General features: G+C 44.7%; 1 protein-coding gene across 2 annotated transcripts in view; it reads right to left on the bottom strand.

Annotated features, from left to right (window-relative positions):
* tgfbr3 (transforming growth factor, beta receptor III) overlaps window positions 1-19,229 on the bottom strand; it is an 87,784-nt gene that overhangs the window by 38,001 nt on the left and 30,554 nt on the right. For both annotated transcript variants that reach the window (XM_064330559.1, XM_064330560.1), the window contains exon 4: window positions 4,302-4,439. In XM_064330559.1, the coding sequence (XP_064186629.1) occupies window positions 4,302-4,439 (138 nt within the window). The remainder of the gene's footprint in view (window positions 1-4,301; window positions 4,440-19,229) is intronic.

Below are 19,229 nucleotides of genomic sequence, written 5' to 3' on the forward strand. Positions count from 1 at the left end.
GGCAGATGTACAAGACAGTTTTTTTTATGGATTCTATAAGGAATAATGGTAAAGCTGTCCCTAAATAATGTTCTGGCTTTGCTTGGCGCACTGTAAAATATCCGCCAGACGTAGCGTCCCCTATGTCGTATTGCATGCCTAACAGTGTTAGATACACAACATTAGCTCTGCGTGCAGTCTTCATGCTTTCTGTTATTGCTGTTTTATGTCTGCCACCACAGAAAATTGAGGATATGTGAAAACACTACTGACCAACCAAGAATCATACTCTGTCCACACAACCAGCCCATTAAAATGTAGTTTTTAAAAACATGCATGGCCACAAGAACTTTTGTGTTCTTTAAACCATATCCAGTTTTGAACAGGAAATAGCTCATTTAAAAAGAGAATATCAGCAAGCATATGCATTTTTGCATGTTTTTCTTCCCCCACGCACGCTCACGGGGGTGTCTGAGATGTCAGCGGGTGAAACCAACATATTCTGTGGTACAGTGTCTGCCCCAAGAAAAAGTTTTCCCCTGTTCGGGGCCTTAATGAAGGTAAGTGAGTGTTAGCATGCCTGCTTCATATAACTACAGCAATTCCTTTCAGGAAGAAGTAGACTACTGAGAAACACATCTTCCAGGAATGAAAGGCCCAATCTCTTCTCAGGCACGAGGAGATTTCACTTTAGAACAGCAGAAAGGTTTAGATAACTATTATTCTTCCAAATGTCAAATGAAGCAGACAAACAGTAGATGACTTGTACAGATGGGGATGTAGGAGTATAAGCGTGTGTTCTGTTTTACTGTGGTCAAAGGTCAGGATAGGGAAGGAATGAGTCTGAGTCATCTTGTGCACTACTGGTGTGTGTGTGTGTGTGTGTATGAAAATAACAGTAACAGAGAGTGTGTGTGCGTGAGAGACAGAGAGAGAGAGAGAGAGCCCTTATGATCCACAATGATAATGGAACAGCCACTGTCTGGCAAACCAATCAATTCAATAACTCACACCAAACGCATATTTTCAACCATTTCTTCCAGCTATAGCCATTTTATGGATTCTGTGGGCCTTTTTATCAGAGCAATGAAAGTACCTGTGGACACAAATGTCCGCAAATGTTTTTCACAATATCTCTCCTCTCCAAGCTGTTTGCCTCAGAGTGTTGCTTCTGGCCTGGGGGAACTGACCCGTCAGCGATCTACGTGTGCCTCTTCACCCCAAATTACACATAAAGAGGCACAACTCCACCCGGCATTCGCAGGCCACAGCTCTTCAAACGTCCTCCATGACGCGACGGGAATACACTGCGGCCTGCAAAACCATTCACTCTTTCCCTTACGCCTCAGGGAGAGCCCTTCACCTGTTTTCGCTAAGCTCCACTGCTGTCTCTCGCCATGTTCGATGTGTAATGCCGCTGAGGACGTACGGCGAGAACCACCCCCCTCCCCCTCCCCCGTGTCGCCCCTGTGTCGGAAAGCAGCGAAAGCAAGCCGACGGCGTTGTTCGCCGACGTTATATCAGCAGGTCGTGTTCACTCTTAGCAGCCAGCACCTCTTTTTCCCATAAATGTTCCAAGTTCACACAACCTTCAGCCTACATGTCAGGGTCGAGCATACGCAGGTGGACACAATACATCGACATATGGAGGTAATAACACGGACTCCCACAAAAATGCATCGAAAGGCCACTGTTAATATACACTGAAAAACCCCTGAGGCTACATGAAGGTATGTACAGTGGATGTAGGAAGGTAGAAGCATATATCCCAGCTTACAGATGGTCATTGCCGTGATCAAGCTAATCCGGGCTGGCCTCTTCGTCTTGATCTCCCAGTGATTTTCGCATTTGGCAAGGCGGTTTAAGCTAAAAGATCCAGGCCAGTCCATTTTAGTTTTCTCATTAAGTCTTGCAGAAGGGCCCCCTGGGTTCCCACTAAATATGGCCAGTGAACCAGGAGGCCCAAAGCCCACTCCCCCTACAATGCTCTTTTCCCAAGCATCATCACGCAGGTTTTCACTGGGCAACAGAGCCCATGATCACCGTGGATCATCTCCTACCATACCCTCCCATCTACAGGCAGCAATAAGCCTCGAAACCTATCCCACATTTGAAAAACCATGTCAGGAAAATAATGATATCAGAGAGCACAGAGCTAGCAATGCTGATCTTGGTATTCCAGTTTATCAACCGTATAAATCCTATTTTATTTATCTCCAGCATTAGTTCAATGAATTTCCAGGGAAAACAACATAGCCACATAACAACAACATACAGTCTATAATTATGCCCTCAGCAATGTTTGTCAGAGGAAAGAAAAAAAAACTACAGAGCACACTGACTACAGGCATATAAACAACCAAGTGTCACATGATCATGATTAGAGCATGAGCCACTCTTAAAAAAAAAAAAAGAAAACATGGCTGATCTCAGCAATGTTTTCCAGTGGGTGAGTAAACCATCCTCAGAGATTACTGGGGTTTCCTGCAAAGGAAATGGAAAGTGTAGTGGAAGGGGGGTGTGGGGGGGGGGTGTGTGTGTGCATGGAGGGTGCTACTCAGCTGGAAAATTCAGCACCGCAATCCCCACACTCCTCAAACACTGACATCAATTACTGTTCAGAAGAAATTAGAGCCTCACGCTATTCATGAAGCACAAATTGCGGCCACACACTGTAGCTCCTGCAATAGAGACAACCAAGATTGACATGCAATATTAAGTAGGACTCAAGCTGTCATTTTTATTTTTTAAACGCTCCTAAAAACTGTCCTTTTCCTTTCACAGCAGGATGGTAACATGCTAGGCACCTCAAGACCACAGGAGCTGATATGAATGCATGGTATTCCAACATACATATGGATATTTCACTTCTGAGGACAGAAATTTAGACAGTTACTGTAAATACTTTTCACATTTGGAATGCCAAGCAGTGGCTTTTAGTAAATATTCACTGCGACGGCTAAGAAGGCAGCTGCTTCTCTGAGTGGAGGCTTCAATGGTCAAATTCAGCAACAGGAAATGTGCCTCCATGCCCTGTTCTCACTACTGTGCCAATAGTAACTACAGCCTAGCCCTTAATTTACATACAGACTGGTTTTAATGTGTATGAGAAGAATAATAGGCTAAAGAAAGTGGAAACATACATGTGGTAAAGGCCAGATGTACAGCAGTGCTTGCCATTTCAGTTCTTTTATATGACCTGAGTCATTACATTGAGAGCACTATAAAGATTCCTACAATGCTGTGTTCACTGATTCATTTAGTACTACTTCTGGATAGTCTTTAGTCTGCAGTAAACTAAAAAAAAAAAACCTTAGGCGACTTGAATTTGTTTAGCACAAATTCATTCAGTGATTCCTCACAAATGCCGGTGCCACATGTCAATTTTAAAAAATTCGAATTAGTTTTCATTTATTTTTCATAAGCCTGACTTTGATAGCATATTGTGGACAGCTACTGTAACTTAAATCCCTTGGGAAAACACTTTATTTTCTCTATTGTCCTATATGTATAACAGTATTTTATTTATATTGGATTATTTTTCATTTAATTCCAAAGAACACAATATTTGACATTATCAGGAAAGTTGAGGCTGAATAAATATGAATAAATATATCAATACGGAATCATAACTACATCGTAAAAAATAATTTAAATATGTAAGTGAAACATATTTTGTCAGTTTCACCTGCGATTTGAAAGATTTTATATTGATTTAAATGTTGCCAAGTTCTATTGATAAACTTAGGTGGGGGTATCCTATTGACTTATTGTGCATTTATACAATGTGCAGTTCACCAATGAAAAGACAAGAAGGCTACTGAGCAAGGAGACTGCCTCTCTTGAAGAAACTTGAGGAGTTTATTCTGTTTTTAGTTTATCCACTGATTCATTCAGGAATGACCTCGCCAGTTTCTTTAGTTCAGAACTGAATACATGATTCACTCACTGACTATCATTCCTGAAGGGTGCGTGTTTACATTCAGCAAGTCTCAATTAGATTTTCAAGAAACAAAACCTGCCCCATTGAAAGTTATTTCTCTTTCTCTTAACTGTTTTTGAACAATTAAGAAACATATTGTGAACATATTAGAAATCTTCAAACAGAATCTCCCTACTTGAAATCATGGAAGAGTAGAGTATAAGAACTAAATTAACAAATGTAAATTTGTGTTCATGTAAAAAAAAAAAAAAAATTAGTCCGAAAAGAGGTAATGTTTGAGATGATGAACGACCCACCATGAATGTATAGGAAGAGGCAGCAGGGGTCAGCGGGGTATTTGTATGATGACATGGAAGGTACTGTATTGTTTAGGACTCACGTAGAAGGTGCGATTGATGAAGGGAGCCAGCCTCACTGTCTTCAGCTTCCAGAGTACAGGCTCTGGGGAGTTGAGCACGAAGACGAGCGGTTTCTCGTGCACCCGCCAGGGCTGAATGGGCCTGACGTGTAGGACCACCTTCAAAGAGCAGAAACGCGACGTCAGGCGGGAAAACAAAATATGCTACACACACACAGACACACACCAGCGCAAACACAGCATGCGGTTACTGTCATTTGTCTTAGAGAAACCCCGCACACCCAGGCTGTTTGCTTTCTGCGTTTTCAAAAAAAAAAAAAGAATTCAGGCCATTCTGTTCTCTTTGAGTTTTCCTGAGTAATTACCGAGCCTTTATTGATGGAGCCATTTTGTTGCTCTTTATCAGTGTTTTTGTTTTCGCGTTCCGCGTCACTGATGATATCGCAGCTGAAAGCTTTTTACTTCCCTGGGAGGCATCTCCCAGCCCTGATTCAGTGCCCCCCCCCCAAATCAGTAGGCTCACAGTCCATAACCTTGCGTGGTTCCAGTTTTCCCTCACTCTGGCTTGTGCATGCACATACTGTAAGGGAAAAAAAGTATGTCTCAATCCACATATCTGAACACAGAGGTCTCCACTGGATCAGACTGTAACTAAAATACATTTCTACTTTCTGTTACTGACAGCAGGAGTGCAGCTCCCTCTTGGGGGACCTCTTTTGGGGACCCTCAGTGCAAGCTGCCCTCGCTGGAACTGCCCAACGGACCGAATTTAGCAGCGTGATTTAAGGACTTCACGCACACGGGAACCGAACTGTGCACAAGACACATTTTGATTTAGACCCCGTCAGAGGCTTGACTAATGGGCACACTTAATCACAATTTCAGTTTTTCCAACCCAGGTCTCCAGTTGTTCTGGAGGGCCAATGTTGCATGGCTTAAGTGGCACATGCAGTACAGTAATGTAATGAACATTGCGGGGAAAGAAAAAAGCTCCAGTGACACATAGCCGCTGTGTCTATGCCCTCCTATTCTCTCTCAGCACACAGTGGTGGTGCAGGGCAATTCCCAGGCTAATCGCATTAGCCACTGAGCAGCCTAACCTGATTCACTTTAATTACCATAACTCCATCAGTGCTGCTTTGAACCCTTGGCAAAAAGAAGGTTGTGAAGATGGTGCTGATGATCACAATGATGATGAAGATCATCACATGTAATCATTACATGGAAATCTTCATTTACATGCAAACTGCATCGAGTGTTGGACTTTCCGCATGCTGTTTTAATAAATTATAAATAATAAATTCTGTTCACAAAAAAAGGTGGAATGAGTCTGGAATGATCAGAAGAATGAGCGGCACTGCTTATGTTTGGAAGAACCGACCTCTTTGAAGTACGACATGAATGCCTCAATGACAAGCCGCATACGTTGGGTTGCACAACACATCACACACTCTCACTCGGCTGCACGGCACACACAAATAGCTGTTTTGTTGACAGCTCTGCATGTTGACGACTTCAGATCCTTATCTTCTGAAGAGAACCTCCTGTTTTGGCCCAACCATAAATTAATAACAACAAACAAGTTCTTGTTATGATAATGATAAAAAAAATACCACTAACTGAAGCTTACATAAATACAGACAAGTTTTTCTTACAACACTTTAGGAAGTTGTAGCTCTCAGTTACCATAAAATATCTAGGGTGTGAAACCTCTCATAGGCTCTGTAGACACTGTTTATCTGAGTAACTCAACACAATCCCTCATGTTTATATGGGGACCATGAGCCTGTTACAGACAGTCCTGAAAAATAACCCACAACTCTTCCACGATGCTTTGTAGGACTGCATTTAATCTGTTAAATTGCCATCACAGAGCAAAGCCAGACAAACTCAGGTTTCAGGCTGAGCTGAACACAGGCTAGACTGGGGCCACTCTCAGAAAGATAGCCACCAAAGTTCCAGCCTTCTCACATTTCTTCTTTCCTTAACCTGTCTGATGACCAGCATCCAAAAGCAATGGTCTGGCAGCACTTCACTCTGCCCCAAACACGCACACTCACGCTTTCATCTCATGAACACCCAACTCCCAACACAAAAACCTCCATCATCCACTACGCAAAATGCCATTTCGGGGTACACAAAGGAGCGCTCTGTGGAGAGCACTGGTGAGAGAAAAGCAACACGTTTTCATGCTGGCTGTAACTAACAGTTGGTGTTCAGGGCCGAGGCTGTGATGATTTGGAGAAGCCCAGAGGCTACAAGAGCGCGGTTTGAAAGCCATAATCACAAGATCCGAAGGGAGGGGGTGTAAATGAAGGCGTTTAGCAGTGCGCCCAATAGAAGGGCAGCAGCAGTCATCAAAAAAAAAAGGGAATGGAAGAAATTACTAAATGCTTATCTCTGAAAGCCTTGGCAGTCACTCTACAAACACAGGCATGCGAACGAGAGGCCGCGAGCGTCGCTCTGTGGTTTCCTTTGTTTTTTTTTTCTCCCCCTTTTTTTTTTTGTTTGTCTGTGTGGAAAGTTTCGATGAGCTTCTAATCTATTTGAGCTTTCTCCATTGTCTGGCCCATGGAAAAAAAAAAAAAATCTGTATTCCTCTTCAGAGAATAAAAGAAACTAGTATGCGATCATACCTGCTAATATTTCCTTGGCCTAAGACTCCAGCAAATGTTTCCAGAAACATCCATAAAAAGAGAGAGGCAGAGAAAACGTGAGCAAGTCGAGGTTGTAAAACTCATGGAATTTTACTATCAAGTACAAATAATTCCAAAAGGAATAAGTAATCCCAGACAGCATCAACATGTGTTGCCAAAAGAAAGTGTAGAAAAAATGACAAAAAAGAAATACTGAGCAAAGTCTGGTCAAATTAAGACTGGTACGGTTATGCACTATAGTGGAAGCCATGTTTAAACAGGGCTGAATGACTCCTGGGTAAGAACCTCTCCTCATTTCAATAGTGTGAATTAAACTGGCAGTAAATTCAATTACAAGTCCCTTGTAAAGCACATCAGTCCACCAGAGGGCCCTTAGATTATATTGACTACAAAACAAAGATGACATAGGGAGCATTCCTAACCTGAAGTGGGATTTGTTCAACAATTTCCAGGTGTCAGGGTGGACACTTAACACAAGGCCCGAGCCAATACTTCAGCATTTGTATCCTTGCTTGAAGAGATAAACTCCAGCACTAAGTCACCCTCCTACCCCCTTCCAACAAGTCGGAAGACCACCAACAGCTGCGCGGGCTCCTGGTTCTCAGAGGAGGACGTCTTCTTGGAGGCCTGAGAATCTCCACAGCAACCAGGCTACGAAAACAGGGCCGAGGCCAGAAGCTCCGGCCTCTGCTAATGTGATTTAGACCGTGTCACATGGCCAGGGCATGAAAACGACCCCAGAAAACAATAGGGATCAAAGCCCGAGACGCAGAGCCCAGCGAGGAGGATCCAGCAGCGAGCGTCGAACCCAAAACACCCGCGGTCACAAGCGCCCTGGAAACGGCCCGGCGGAATTAAGCCAAGCTAGACAAACGCACCGCGAGAACAGGGAAGGGAGGCTGATTAACACCGCGGGCCAATGGCGCGGGATTCTGGGGCCCGGAGCCCCCGTTACACCGGAAGCCCGCGATCGCGGCCGGGGCGTGCGGGAGCAGCGGCGGAGACTCGCCCGGCCATATTGCGTTACGGCGAAACGAAAGCCCCGCCCACGGAGACAGCTGCTGGTGCCGCGGCGACGCCATCGCTCAGACTGCATTCCTTTGGACGGCCATCACTGGCCGCGGAGCCGCGGAGGCGTGGATGAGCGCATTCCACAGGGGGACAGGGCAGGGGTGCGCCTCGAGAAACACACATCTTTAAGGTACGCCAGCACTCAGATCTTTTCCCAAGCAGTTTACCATCAAAGAAAGGCCCCATAATGGTAAGCAATTCATACTGTACGAGCCGGCCTTCCCTGCAAATATGCAGGCATACACTGAGGTATTCACGCAATGAATGTAACTTGATCAGTAACACAATTTAAGGAATTCATAAGGAAAGCCAAAACAGGGTTGATTGACAGGCGCTAATCTGACATCTTCCGGAGGAAAACAAACACTAAAAAAAAACGGGTGCAATGAACCCAAAATCCTGAGGAAAATAAACCCAAAAATCATGGAAGCACATGAGTGTATGTTCACATTTAAGTGCAATTACTGGCTAGCAAAAAGCCAATGAACACAGGGGAGCCTCCTGAACCACGCACTGGAAGCTCTGAGACAAATGAGCAACAAATAAGCCCGAAAAAAACAAAATGGCTTCCACCATTTATTTGACCATCTGGAAATGTGAATGTGTAAATACAAGAGTGGAAAGACAAGACACCATGGCACTGTTCAGTGTCATTCACTGCCCCGTTATCCCTGCCCTTCCTGCATACTGTATGATGTACACCCAGAGGCTGTGACTCCCTGCTCCAATGGTCTCTTACATTTCAAAGGCGTTATCTAACTCTCAACGGGCTTGCCTCCACATGCCCCCAAAACAGGAATTGCGGCCTTTCACCCACGGCTTTGCAAAGAGGTGATGGCAGTTAATGCCTTTAGAAGTAAACACCTTTCACATAACGGGGGTGGGGGGGGGCATCCCTTTCAGTAATCAGGGAGCCTGCTTGTCTTGTGTGATGTCACATAAACAGCCTGGCCTCTTAAATCTGGAGCACAAGCAGTTCCTCTTGCAACGGTCACGGCAACGTGCTGGCAGTTCAAAGCACTGAAATTCACATTAGTACACCTGCAAACTGTCAAGCTAATTGAACTGAATTAGCCACTTTAGGCAGTAATAATAGTGATAGAATGAAATGACAAGAGCTGTCTTATTTTGGAATTTCATCACATGCAGTTTCACTTGGCATGGAACCACATAGGTTGAGCATTCATTCGCACGTGTATGCAGTTGCGCTGCATCTATAAGCATGTGTGCTCCATTAAGCCTATTCATAACAAATATGTAAAATGAGTTTTTTTTCCCACAGCTTTGGGAGAAGGGTCGGAAAACTGTGTGGGATGATTTTATCAGTCGCATACTGTAAAATAAATCACTGAAATACGTTCTGTAATGCACCATGGACCGTCTGCACTATATGCATCTGCGTGTGTGGCATGTGTGTGTGTGTGTGTGTGTGTGTGTGTGTGAAGGCATGGATCTTGGTCTTTTTTGGATCACAACTGACAAAGAGAGGTCATACTGATGAAAGGGGGGAAAAAACATTCAGAGAAAGGGACCAATCACAAGAGCAGAACGTGATGACTGCTTTCTTTATCGCAGGCCGCTGATCCGGCCCTCGTACCTGGAGCCACTCCGCCGCAGCCCGATGGCAATCAGTCTGCCTCCAGCCAGTGCGAGAACATAAAAGAGCACGCAGATAAGGGAACTGCACAGGGATGCAGAGGTACAGGGGCCATGGCTCCAGCAATACAGGCCCCAGTGATGTGGTCAGAGATTACAGCCAACCACTTATGAGCGTCTTCATCTTACAAAATACATCAGAATTGTGTCTACATTTAGAGTCCATTTCAAAACAATAACAAAACAGAAAAAAGAGCCATAGAAATTCTTTCTTTTTTTTTTTGTTTCAAACAGCTATTTTGTTTCAGCACATCAGTTTTTAAAGAACTTGTGGAACGGAACCAACCCATAAAAATAAACCAAACTGCACCACTAGGATACCATTTCCAACTGGATATTGTGTTACTTTACCTGAAGTGCTTATATCTTTAAAACTATGACCTCACTCATCTCTCAGTCTCTTCTACATTTAATTACCAGAGAAGCTGGTCGGCCCCTCTGCGTCAGACGAAAGGAAATTGAAATCAACATTTCAATAAGACAGCGATAAAATACATTAAGCCAGTCATCTTCCTGCAATAAATATGTAAGCACAGCAACATGTAAAAACAATTAGTTCTTGTCTGGCACAGCCTTTGCGATTCCAGGTAGCAGAAGCCCTTGGTTTTGGGCCGGGTTAACGAGTTGCAGATGTGGAGCACGACGTCAGCGCGATGCGTTGTTTCCAGCAGCACGAAGAACCGCGACTTCCCGGTAAACGCGACGCACCTGGATCGACGACAGAGCGGCGAAAACGTTTTTTTCTCCGGGGGGCCAGAAGGCGCAGGCTTTGATTTCGCGGCTCTTCTGCCAGGCTCTTTCGCTCCGCCGGAGCCGTTCCGACTTACATCCTCGCCCACAGACGAGAGTTTATGAAAAAAAAAAAGAACAAAACGAGTGCCGAGCTCTGGCAGAAAAGGGGAGCTTTGTGATCTTCGCGCCTCCAGAATCGTGCGGTGTCTACAGTAAAGCTATCTAAGAGAATCGCCTGATAAAGCAATCATCTACTGCAGCGCCTTCTGATTCCCAACCAAAGGCACCCATTCAATGATCCAGTGAACAAAGTTGATTAGACAAAGACCGTCTGCGCAAGAGATTAGTCAGTCCACGCCGCCTGTCCCTGTCTCTCGTGTTTATTTCCGTAATTCATCTTAGCGCAGTGAGGGACAGCACAGGCAGTCATTACCTAATGGAGGCGTTTTTAGGCTTTTCTGATCTAGGGACCCCACATCCAGGCTCAAAGTCGTTCAGACCAGGTGACCCCCATCATAAAGGCTGTGTTTTAAAAAAAAGGTTCTATATAGTATATATATATATATATATATATATATATATATATATATAGTCATAGCACATCAAGTCTGGCCAGAGATCCCCTGTTGAAAACCCAGGACTTAATGTTCTCATCTATAAAGACTTCTTTTTTTTAAGTTAAGAGAGCTGTCGAGCCAGTAGTTTATATCATCCCACCCTTCATAAGCATGCCGGACGTACAAGTGCTTATTTCCGCGCCGCAGATTGCAAACACGTGCCCCCTCTGTGAAAGACCTCATCTGCATTAATGGGCTGTGGTGGTTTTTTGGGTTTTTTTTAGAGGGGTGACGAAAGTGTGCTGTCTGAGCCGCGGCTAAAGCTAATTAAGCTCACACTGAGGGATCCAGGACACGCACGATCACACAAAAAACGTGCAGAACTCCCAAAAGGCAAACTCTGAACCGAACGCTAAAGTCTGAGAAGCGAAATGGTGGGAAGGGGCTGCGTTCTGAGGAGTCTGCTACTTTGGTCATATTCGGTGTCGACTTCGCCGTGCGCTTTCGTCTCTTCAGTGTGACGACTGAACCGCCGCACCCAGGTCAGACTTGTAAGTTCTGACTTTAACCTCTTCTCTACTTTTAATTATTGTTACACCTCTGTCTCATTCCACATTTGATGTTTGTACGTTTTGTTAGGTGTAAGTCTTGTTGGGCAACTTTGTGTTTCATGTCAGGTCCCCCTTGCAAAAGAGATTTCAATCTCAATGGGGTTTTCCTGGTTAAATAACGGTTAAATAAAAAAATAAATAAAAAAAGGTGAGAAACGAGCCCGGTTGTAATGTTATCCTTCTCTACCGGCTGGCAGTTTAATTAACGTAGCGCACCACTCATCTGATCTTGTGAAAGTGCGCCCTGAAACGATTCTGCGACGTATTTGAACGCGCCATTAACCGCCCGCGCGTTTTTTTTAGGCCGCCCGGCGCTCAAACGGTTTATCTGGAATCAGACGGCACACAAAAGGCCTCTTTGTTCATCTAATCTGGGCGATTGCCTTTCGCTTTCCGGGCCGCTCCGAACCTTACATAGTCGCTCTGGCATACGTGGGGGCGGTGCCAATGGAGCTCTGGCGCTTTGATCGCTCCTGGTTCCAAACGGCTGATGAAGTCACTGCTGCTCTCAGTCCATTGAAACAGAGACCTTGTTAACCCGGGACCGAGAGATCACTTTACGACGAGCGCCCGTCAAATTAAAAAGGCATTCTGCAGTCTGCGAAACCGATGAAGATGGTCGAAACGACATTTTGGGTGTGCAGGAGAAGGCTGGTGCTGGTGTAAGACATGCGTAAGACATGGTTTCAGTTTTTTTCTCCTAGTGTGCAGAACAGTGTACGAGTGAAGGTTTACTACTCATTTACGTCAGATTTGACGTTCTGGCCTAAAGCACAAATATAATGTTTTACAGTTTTACAGAGGGATCTTTCTGAAATCTCTTCTTTGCTGCCCTTTCAAATGAAAGGGCGGCACAGGGAAAGTACCGTGGCTATACTCCAATAACAATGCAAACTGCTACAAGGATCCCAGCTCCATTTTCCAAGACGCTTCCCATTGAACTCCTACATTCATGTCAAACAAAACGAACACTGTAAAAGCGTGTCATTTTTTAATTCTGATGTCGTTGGTATTTTCCATGACCGAAATGGAAAACTGGAACAGACATGTCACTGAGGAGCAGTCTTCCAGTGTTCCTTTGTGAACGGGAGCGCTCACAATGGCCTGCTTCATGAGCAACAATTCTGTGGAGCGGGCTTTGCGAGCGTGAGTGAGGACGTTCCCCCCCTCGGATCCGCATGCGCTGCTAATACGAAGGTGTTCGCTTTCACTTAATTACCCAATTTAATCATCGAAACGGGGATCGGAAACAAGTAGCGCATTGTGAAGTTAGCGCAGCTGTGCCCTTCTTTCTGTTAGCGAAGGGCTAACACGGTCCAGGTCCTCCAGGTTATTCCCAGTATGAATGAGTTCATCGCAAGCACGCAGGAAGCAATTCATTTCTCCTCACCTCTTTTTTTTCCGTCTTCTTCTGAGAACCACTGGGAATCCAAGCGCACGCTCGGGGTTTCACACGAGGACGTTAACTTTAAAGCCAAGACGCAGGCCAGGGGTAGAGTCTGGCCCCTAGCAGCTGGTCCGTGTATGTCACAGCTCTTTGGGCTGGAGGCCCCAGTGCGTTCCCCCTGGACGTCTGGTTGGGGCCGCTTGGTTCCACCGCAGCCTAGCTTAGCGTAACGCTTACAGCGGGCACCCAATGGGAAAGGCCCACAGGTCTGAGTAAAGCAATGATGTCAGTTCCAGCGCATCTGTGCCATATCACGGCAAGGACTTCACTGCCCAGCCAGGTGTGAGAGGGCAGTGGAGCTTTAGCCATGCATAATGGAGTGTGTGTTCTGGTAGATCCCTCTGCTGCACCAGGAGAATGACTGGCTAGCGTTAGCCATCAATCAAAAGACCTTACCACGCAGTGTAATGTTAGACGGGGCAGACAGATCCACGGCAGCAGCCCCCGCTTTTTTCTCATGCAATTCCAATTCCAATCTTCCCTTTAAAATTTTCAGCCCAAGTTCAACACCAGTAATTGTAATACAGTTGCCTCATAAAGCAGACATGATTAGTCTGGGTGTAGAGTTAGGGAAAAGAGAGAGAAAAGCCAAAGAGCCTCATTGCCACAACCAAGGATGCAATGTTAAGGGGAAGATACCTTCCTAAGATAAAAAGTTACACATTTCTTGCTGCTACCATTTAATGTCCTTGGTTTTGAGAAATGCAAAGAAGATATCATAATACTTTTCTGGTTCACACGTTTATAATATTAATAATAATAGAAAATAATCTATTTAGCACTTTTCGAAAAGTTCAGTGCCTTGCAATGTGCTTTACAGAAAAAGAGACAGAAGTAAAAAAACAGACAAAAGGAAAAAAATTAAAACCGTACTTTATATAAAATAACAGCAATAGTTAGCCTTGAGATGAAATTCAAGTTTTAAATTCGTATTGCATTACACAATGAGCATTAGTTCTGATTGGACGAAAGTTGCTAAATGAAAATTTGTCTGACTCTCTACAAACAAAAATGTGCATTTGCAGCCAGCGAGGAAAAGAAAATGATAAATACAAACACTGCAGCTTGCTCAGTGGGGAAATCAAACCCAAATCCACAAGTTCGATTCGATCCAATAAGTCCTCCTACACGAAACCGCTCACGCGACGGAAAATGAAGTCATCGGGAAGCGTGCTGTTCTGGACCGAGCTGCGAGGAGTCGTTTCCTGGCCCCGCAGTCTGACGTGAGGCACACGGCCCGCAGTCAAGCTGCAGAATGAGCCAATCAGGGCCCACGTGACCGCAGTCGCTGAGCCTCGTCCAGTCAGCCTTTTCATCCGCTCGGCCTTTCTCGGCCGGTTCTGTTACATGGGGGGAAGATTCGGGGGGGGGGGGAAGGCCCCTTGGCTGGAAGCTCAGGGTAGTCCGCACCTATGCAGGCAGGGGACAGATGGGCTGAGGAACAGGGTTCTGAGCTCCTCCCACAGTGCCCGACAGTGCCCCACAGTGCCCCACAGTAACCCACAGTGCCCCATAGTGCCCCACAGTGCCCCCACAATGCTGCACAGTGTAGCACTTCTCACTTCTAGGCCTTCTCCCTCTCCGGCACACCCAGATGCATTTAAATTACAGGCCAAGGACAGCATGCGTGCTGGCCGATGGAACAATGTCCACCTTGGATTGGTTTACGAAGAAAAAGCTCTGTAGAAACAACTGAAAGTTTGGAGGAATGGCAAGTCAAAATTGCTGCCTGAATACTCCACCCATGGCAAGAGTAAGGCCTGAACAGGTTCAAGTCTTTTTTTTTTTCTAACCATGCGAATAGATTTTTTTTTTCCAAGTGATCCGCAGGTAGCCTCACTCCCAGCCAATCAGGGGAATTTGCACTCTGGCACAGCTGTGGACTTCCTGTTTTCCTTCCTGGCCGCTTTCCCATAAGGACAACATTGTCACCTTTGGAACAAGATGACATCTCTCTGAAGGTTCCTTAACTCAGGGATGCAGTGGAATAACCAGAGAGATTAAGTTTTACAATATCCTGTAATGTTTCGCCAGGAAAAAAAAAAAAACTGTCAGCAGGGGCAGTACAAATGAAAACTTATTTAAACTCTGTCAAAAAGATTATGATTCAACGATGCAGTGCAATGATCTCTGTACCACACGCATCTCTTAAAATTGAAAAGGAGAAATTAAAATGCGACCACAGCCTCGTTTTAATTATAGAGCAAGAGGTAAGGAAATGAAATGCTAACAAAGAACTTCAATGAAAGAATGTAAATGTGCCCAGCCCACAAGAATACTGATCGATCAAGCACCATGGCTTTCTTAGTACACTTCATGGGAACACAATGGAGGCAAGGATGATCTGCTGTATGGACAGATTTTTCAGTACAGAAAACATAATAAACCCTCTTCCAGAAGTGATGAAATAAACAAAACAAAAAAAAAATGAATTAATTCAAAGAATTATAACTCTACAAAGGGATATTTGTTGACAAACTAAACCATGGTGTTGAAAATCCACACAAGTGCTTAAGAACAATGTTCTCAATGTTCAGGATGAGTCTGCTTGGGACTAATGAGGGCAATTTCCAGTTGCATGCCTGAAAGCAAATTGTGGAGCTGCATTCACCGCAGAAAATTGCAAGTTCCACATAAACTGCCTTCCGCACTCTCGCTAAAAACCACAAACCTCAGGTTGTGCGTCAGCCTCCTCTCATAAACCAGAATGAATAACCGACTCTGGCCAGCATGGCCTCTGCAATCGTGCTGGGTCGTATTTGAGATGTGAAGAAGTAAAAGCTTAAAAACTATCTCCTCAAAATCAGTGACCGGCCTCGTTTTTTGCTGACTCTGCAAACAAGCGTCTAAGCTTTGTCTCCAAAGCAAACAGGAACGAAGCCACATAAAACAAGGCGAGGCGAATTGGTATCAAGCTCCTTCAAGGGCGTGCTTGTTTCAATGCCTGGGAGAGACCAGCGCGTGTTTGTTAAAACAGGCCAGCATGCCGCTCCACAGAAGTCCACACGACACTGAGGCCTCAAAGATTTCAACACGCACATCGGCTGCCAGAAGAACCAACAAGCTTGTGTTGTGTCAATGAGCTGTAAGACACCAACAGGCACAGGTGGTCCTAACACATAAAATATATGCCAACCCATATCAGTCACAGTTTACTTCAGAGTTTGCGGTGGTTGGCACCTTTCACAAGCTTAAATTAACTCAGAGTAAGACACATGATACCTGAACAGTCAATCCTGCCAGTCATCTACTGCCAAAGCCTAGCACCACTTGAACAAAACAATAACCATCGATGGAACACACACTGATGAAGTGCCCAGATGGCAAATTTGGATTTGGGCCCTTCTATTACTAGTTTGCCTCATGTACATGCATGGGATCCATCTTGCTATGCGTTCTGATGCACAGTAGACACTTTAGCCCATCTGAGAGCTGTGAGCGGCAACGCTACAGCCCTTTTTGCCTTTCACCATTGAGTTTTGGCTCATACAGTAGTAGCAGTAAATCACGTACCCGGTGAATTGTTTATGTCGAAGATGATCCTCCACCTGCCACTGAAGGTCAGGGTGGCTTTAGCGCATGAAACTCGACCGTAGGCCTTGTTCCCCTGGTACCGCAAGAGGGGCAAATAAGGGCTGAAGGACGGGACCGGGCCCGGAGTCTGGAGTGGGCGGCCCGGGCCTTACAGCTGGACGCATCTGTGCCCACGTCTCAGGTGCTGCGGGGGCTCGTAAATGTCAAGGATCACGTCGCCGGGCATCGGCAGCTGTCACCGCTTATCCCTTAATACAGCGCCTGTGTTTACAGACAAACTGTAGCGGAGCTCATTAATCTCCACCCCCGCACCACGCCGCCTCTCCGCCAGCCGCTGGCCTGTCACAGCGGCCCCAACCCGAGGTCATGGCAAAAACCTTGTCTCACCCCCCCCCCCAACGCTATCTCCTGCATGACACGGGGACCACGCAGGCAGATGACACTGCCAAACACTGGACAACCCGGGCCTTAAGACAGAGTCACATTTCACAAGCACCTCAGCACTTGGTGAGCAGAAACAGTTGGTTCCTTTTATTTTTCCTTTTACAAGAAGTAACCCTGCGTCTAGTTATATACAGCAGCCTGGGTGGGTAACCGGTCAACAAGGGAGTGCAATAAGCAAGAAGGAACACATATCAGCTGGAGAGGACCCAAAGAGCGCCGTTGACCACATGCTTCAAGTGATAGCGGTGCCAGTACGTGCAATCTATGAAAGCACGGCTAAGATGAGTCAGCACTTGGGGAAAAGGCCACTCACTGAGATGTTTTTTTCTTTTTTTAATGGCTAACTGTCAAGTTTATTGCCAAGTTAAGGACTGACTCAGCAGAGCAAGTATCATATGGGTATAAAGGCACCGTGCAACAAGTAGTTATAAGAGAAATGAATGACTGTCGGGAATTCCTGAGTATAGGCCCTCTGAGGTGGGGTACTCCAGTCTTCCAATGCAACAGTCATCGGTACTTCTATACTTCTTAGTCCTTAATTGATTACTTGAAGTTGCTATTGGCCTTTTTCCAATGTATACCAAATCTTCTGTCTCAACGGTAATAAAAAATTCAAGATGTCTACACAGCAGCAGAAGATACTCATTCTTGTCACTGGCCACCAAGCCATATTTTTCTCATAATCAGGTAGATTTTGGAATGGCTGGAGGAGGGGCCTGCAGGAAGCTGTAATGATGTCACTTGTGTGGGACATGGGCTGAGTTCTCAGACATTGGCCTTTGAATGCTCTTCTCCTAACAGATCCATAAAGCTAATAGTCCTTCATCTGGGCCACACACTTCAGAAAACCATCGGCTTACTGTACATGAGACCTTGAGTTTCCTCGGCGTCTCAAACAGCAGTTTGGCTTTCAGGTCTGAATGATCCCTGATGAGGATGTGTGGATGTTAAAGGTCTTCATGTCCTTTTGTTCTGCATTTCAAATCTCCTCTCTTATCAGCAGCATGTAATAATTGGGCTCGAGATATCATTCTGAGGAATACTTTGAGCTTAAAATGTGGTAAACAATGTTATCTGTAAGCCACCAGGCAAAAGTTTCCGCACTTCTAGCTTTACCATCATAACCCACTCTGACGCAAATATACCAGCTGTGCTTAGTGTCCAGTAAACTGCTTTGTTCTAATTAGCTGATTTATTGCAGGATAACAGCAATTCAGCATGATCCACATTGCTTTTGAATTTTGATTCAGATATGGAATGTCTAGTTTTGAAAACTCACAAGTTGTTGCCACTGGATTGCCACTACATTCTAAAAAAAAACAGAACTTTTGAAGGAATCTGCAATGTTCAGTAAAGTTCACTAAAACTGGCATAGATCTTAAACATACTTCGTGTTCATATATTTTATAAATAGTACTGAATCAAACAATCTATTCAAGTTGACACTTGACTCACTACTTAAAAATGCCAACCAATACCAATGTAATTAAATCCAAATGTGACCAAGCATTTATTAAATGATCTCCTAGCAAGAGCCATAAGTGAACCCAAGGACCTTGTCAGCAGTACTCAGAAGCAATAAGCTATATTCCAAACAAGTCTCTGTAAGTTCAGATAATATTTGCAGTGCGCCTTTCCAAGGTCTATTAACTGCATGACTAAGCACGCACAGTATATACACGCACAACCCTGGATATAAGCCAACTTTAATTTAATCACTTGCAGAGTAAAAGTACATTTCCTTCAGTAGAACTCAACCAGGTGGTTGTATGAACTCGCTATTCTGCATTGTGGACAATAATTAGCTCTGCCACCAGTAGGTAAAACAGGAGTTATGTGATCACACCTGTGTCAATAGCTGTATGTGAACAGGGCAATTGAAATGTTTATGGATAAAAATAAAGGAATTATGTCCAATGTTTGAGGGCAAAGATAAAAATGAGATTTGTAAGTCTGCTACAGTTAAAGATGGTGAAAGTCTGTTCTCTGGTTAATAACTTGAGAACATATCATTGGAACTTACTTAAATACAAAACTAATCTGGACATTCAATCATACAGTGTTGTAGTACCGTATTTTCACCGACTAAAAATAGTGAGTATTTTTTCAATTACATAATGTTGAATCCTAGGAAAATGTCGCCTTCGCAAGTAACTAAACACAGTAAAGTACAGAAATGACCCCCACACTTGAATTCTATTCACATTTTACAGCCTCCAATAAAACTCTTAACACATAAA

This window comes from Anguilla rostrata, chromosome 4, assembly GCF_018555375.3.
Source record: "Anguilla rostrata isolate EN2019 chromosome 4, ASM1855537v3, whole genome shotgun sequence".
Classification (NCBI taxonomy): domain Eukaryota; kingdom Metazoa; phylum Chordata; class Actinopteri; order Anguilliformes; family Anguillidae; genus Anguilla; species Anguilla rostrata.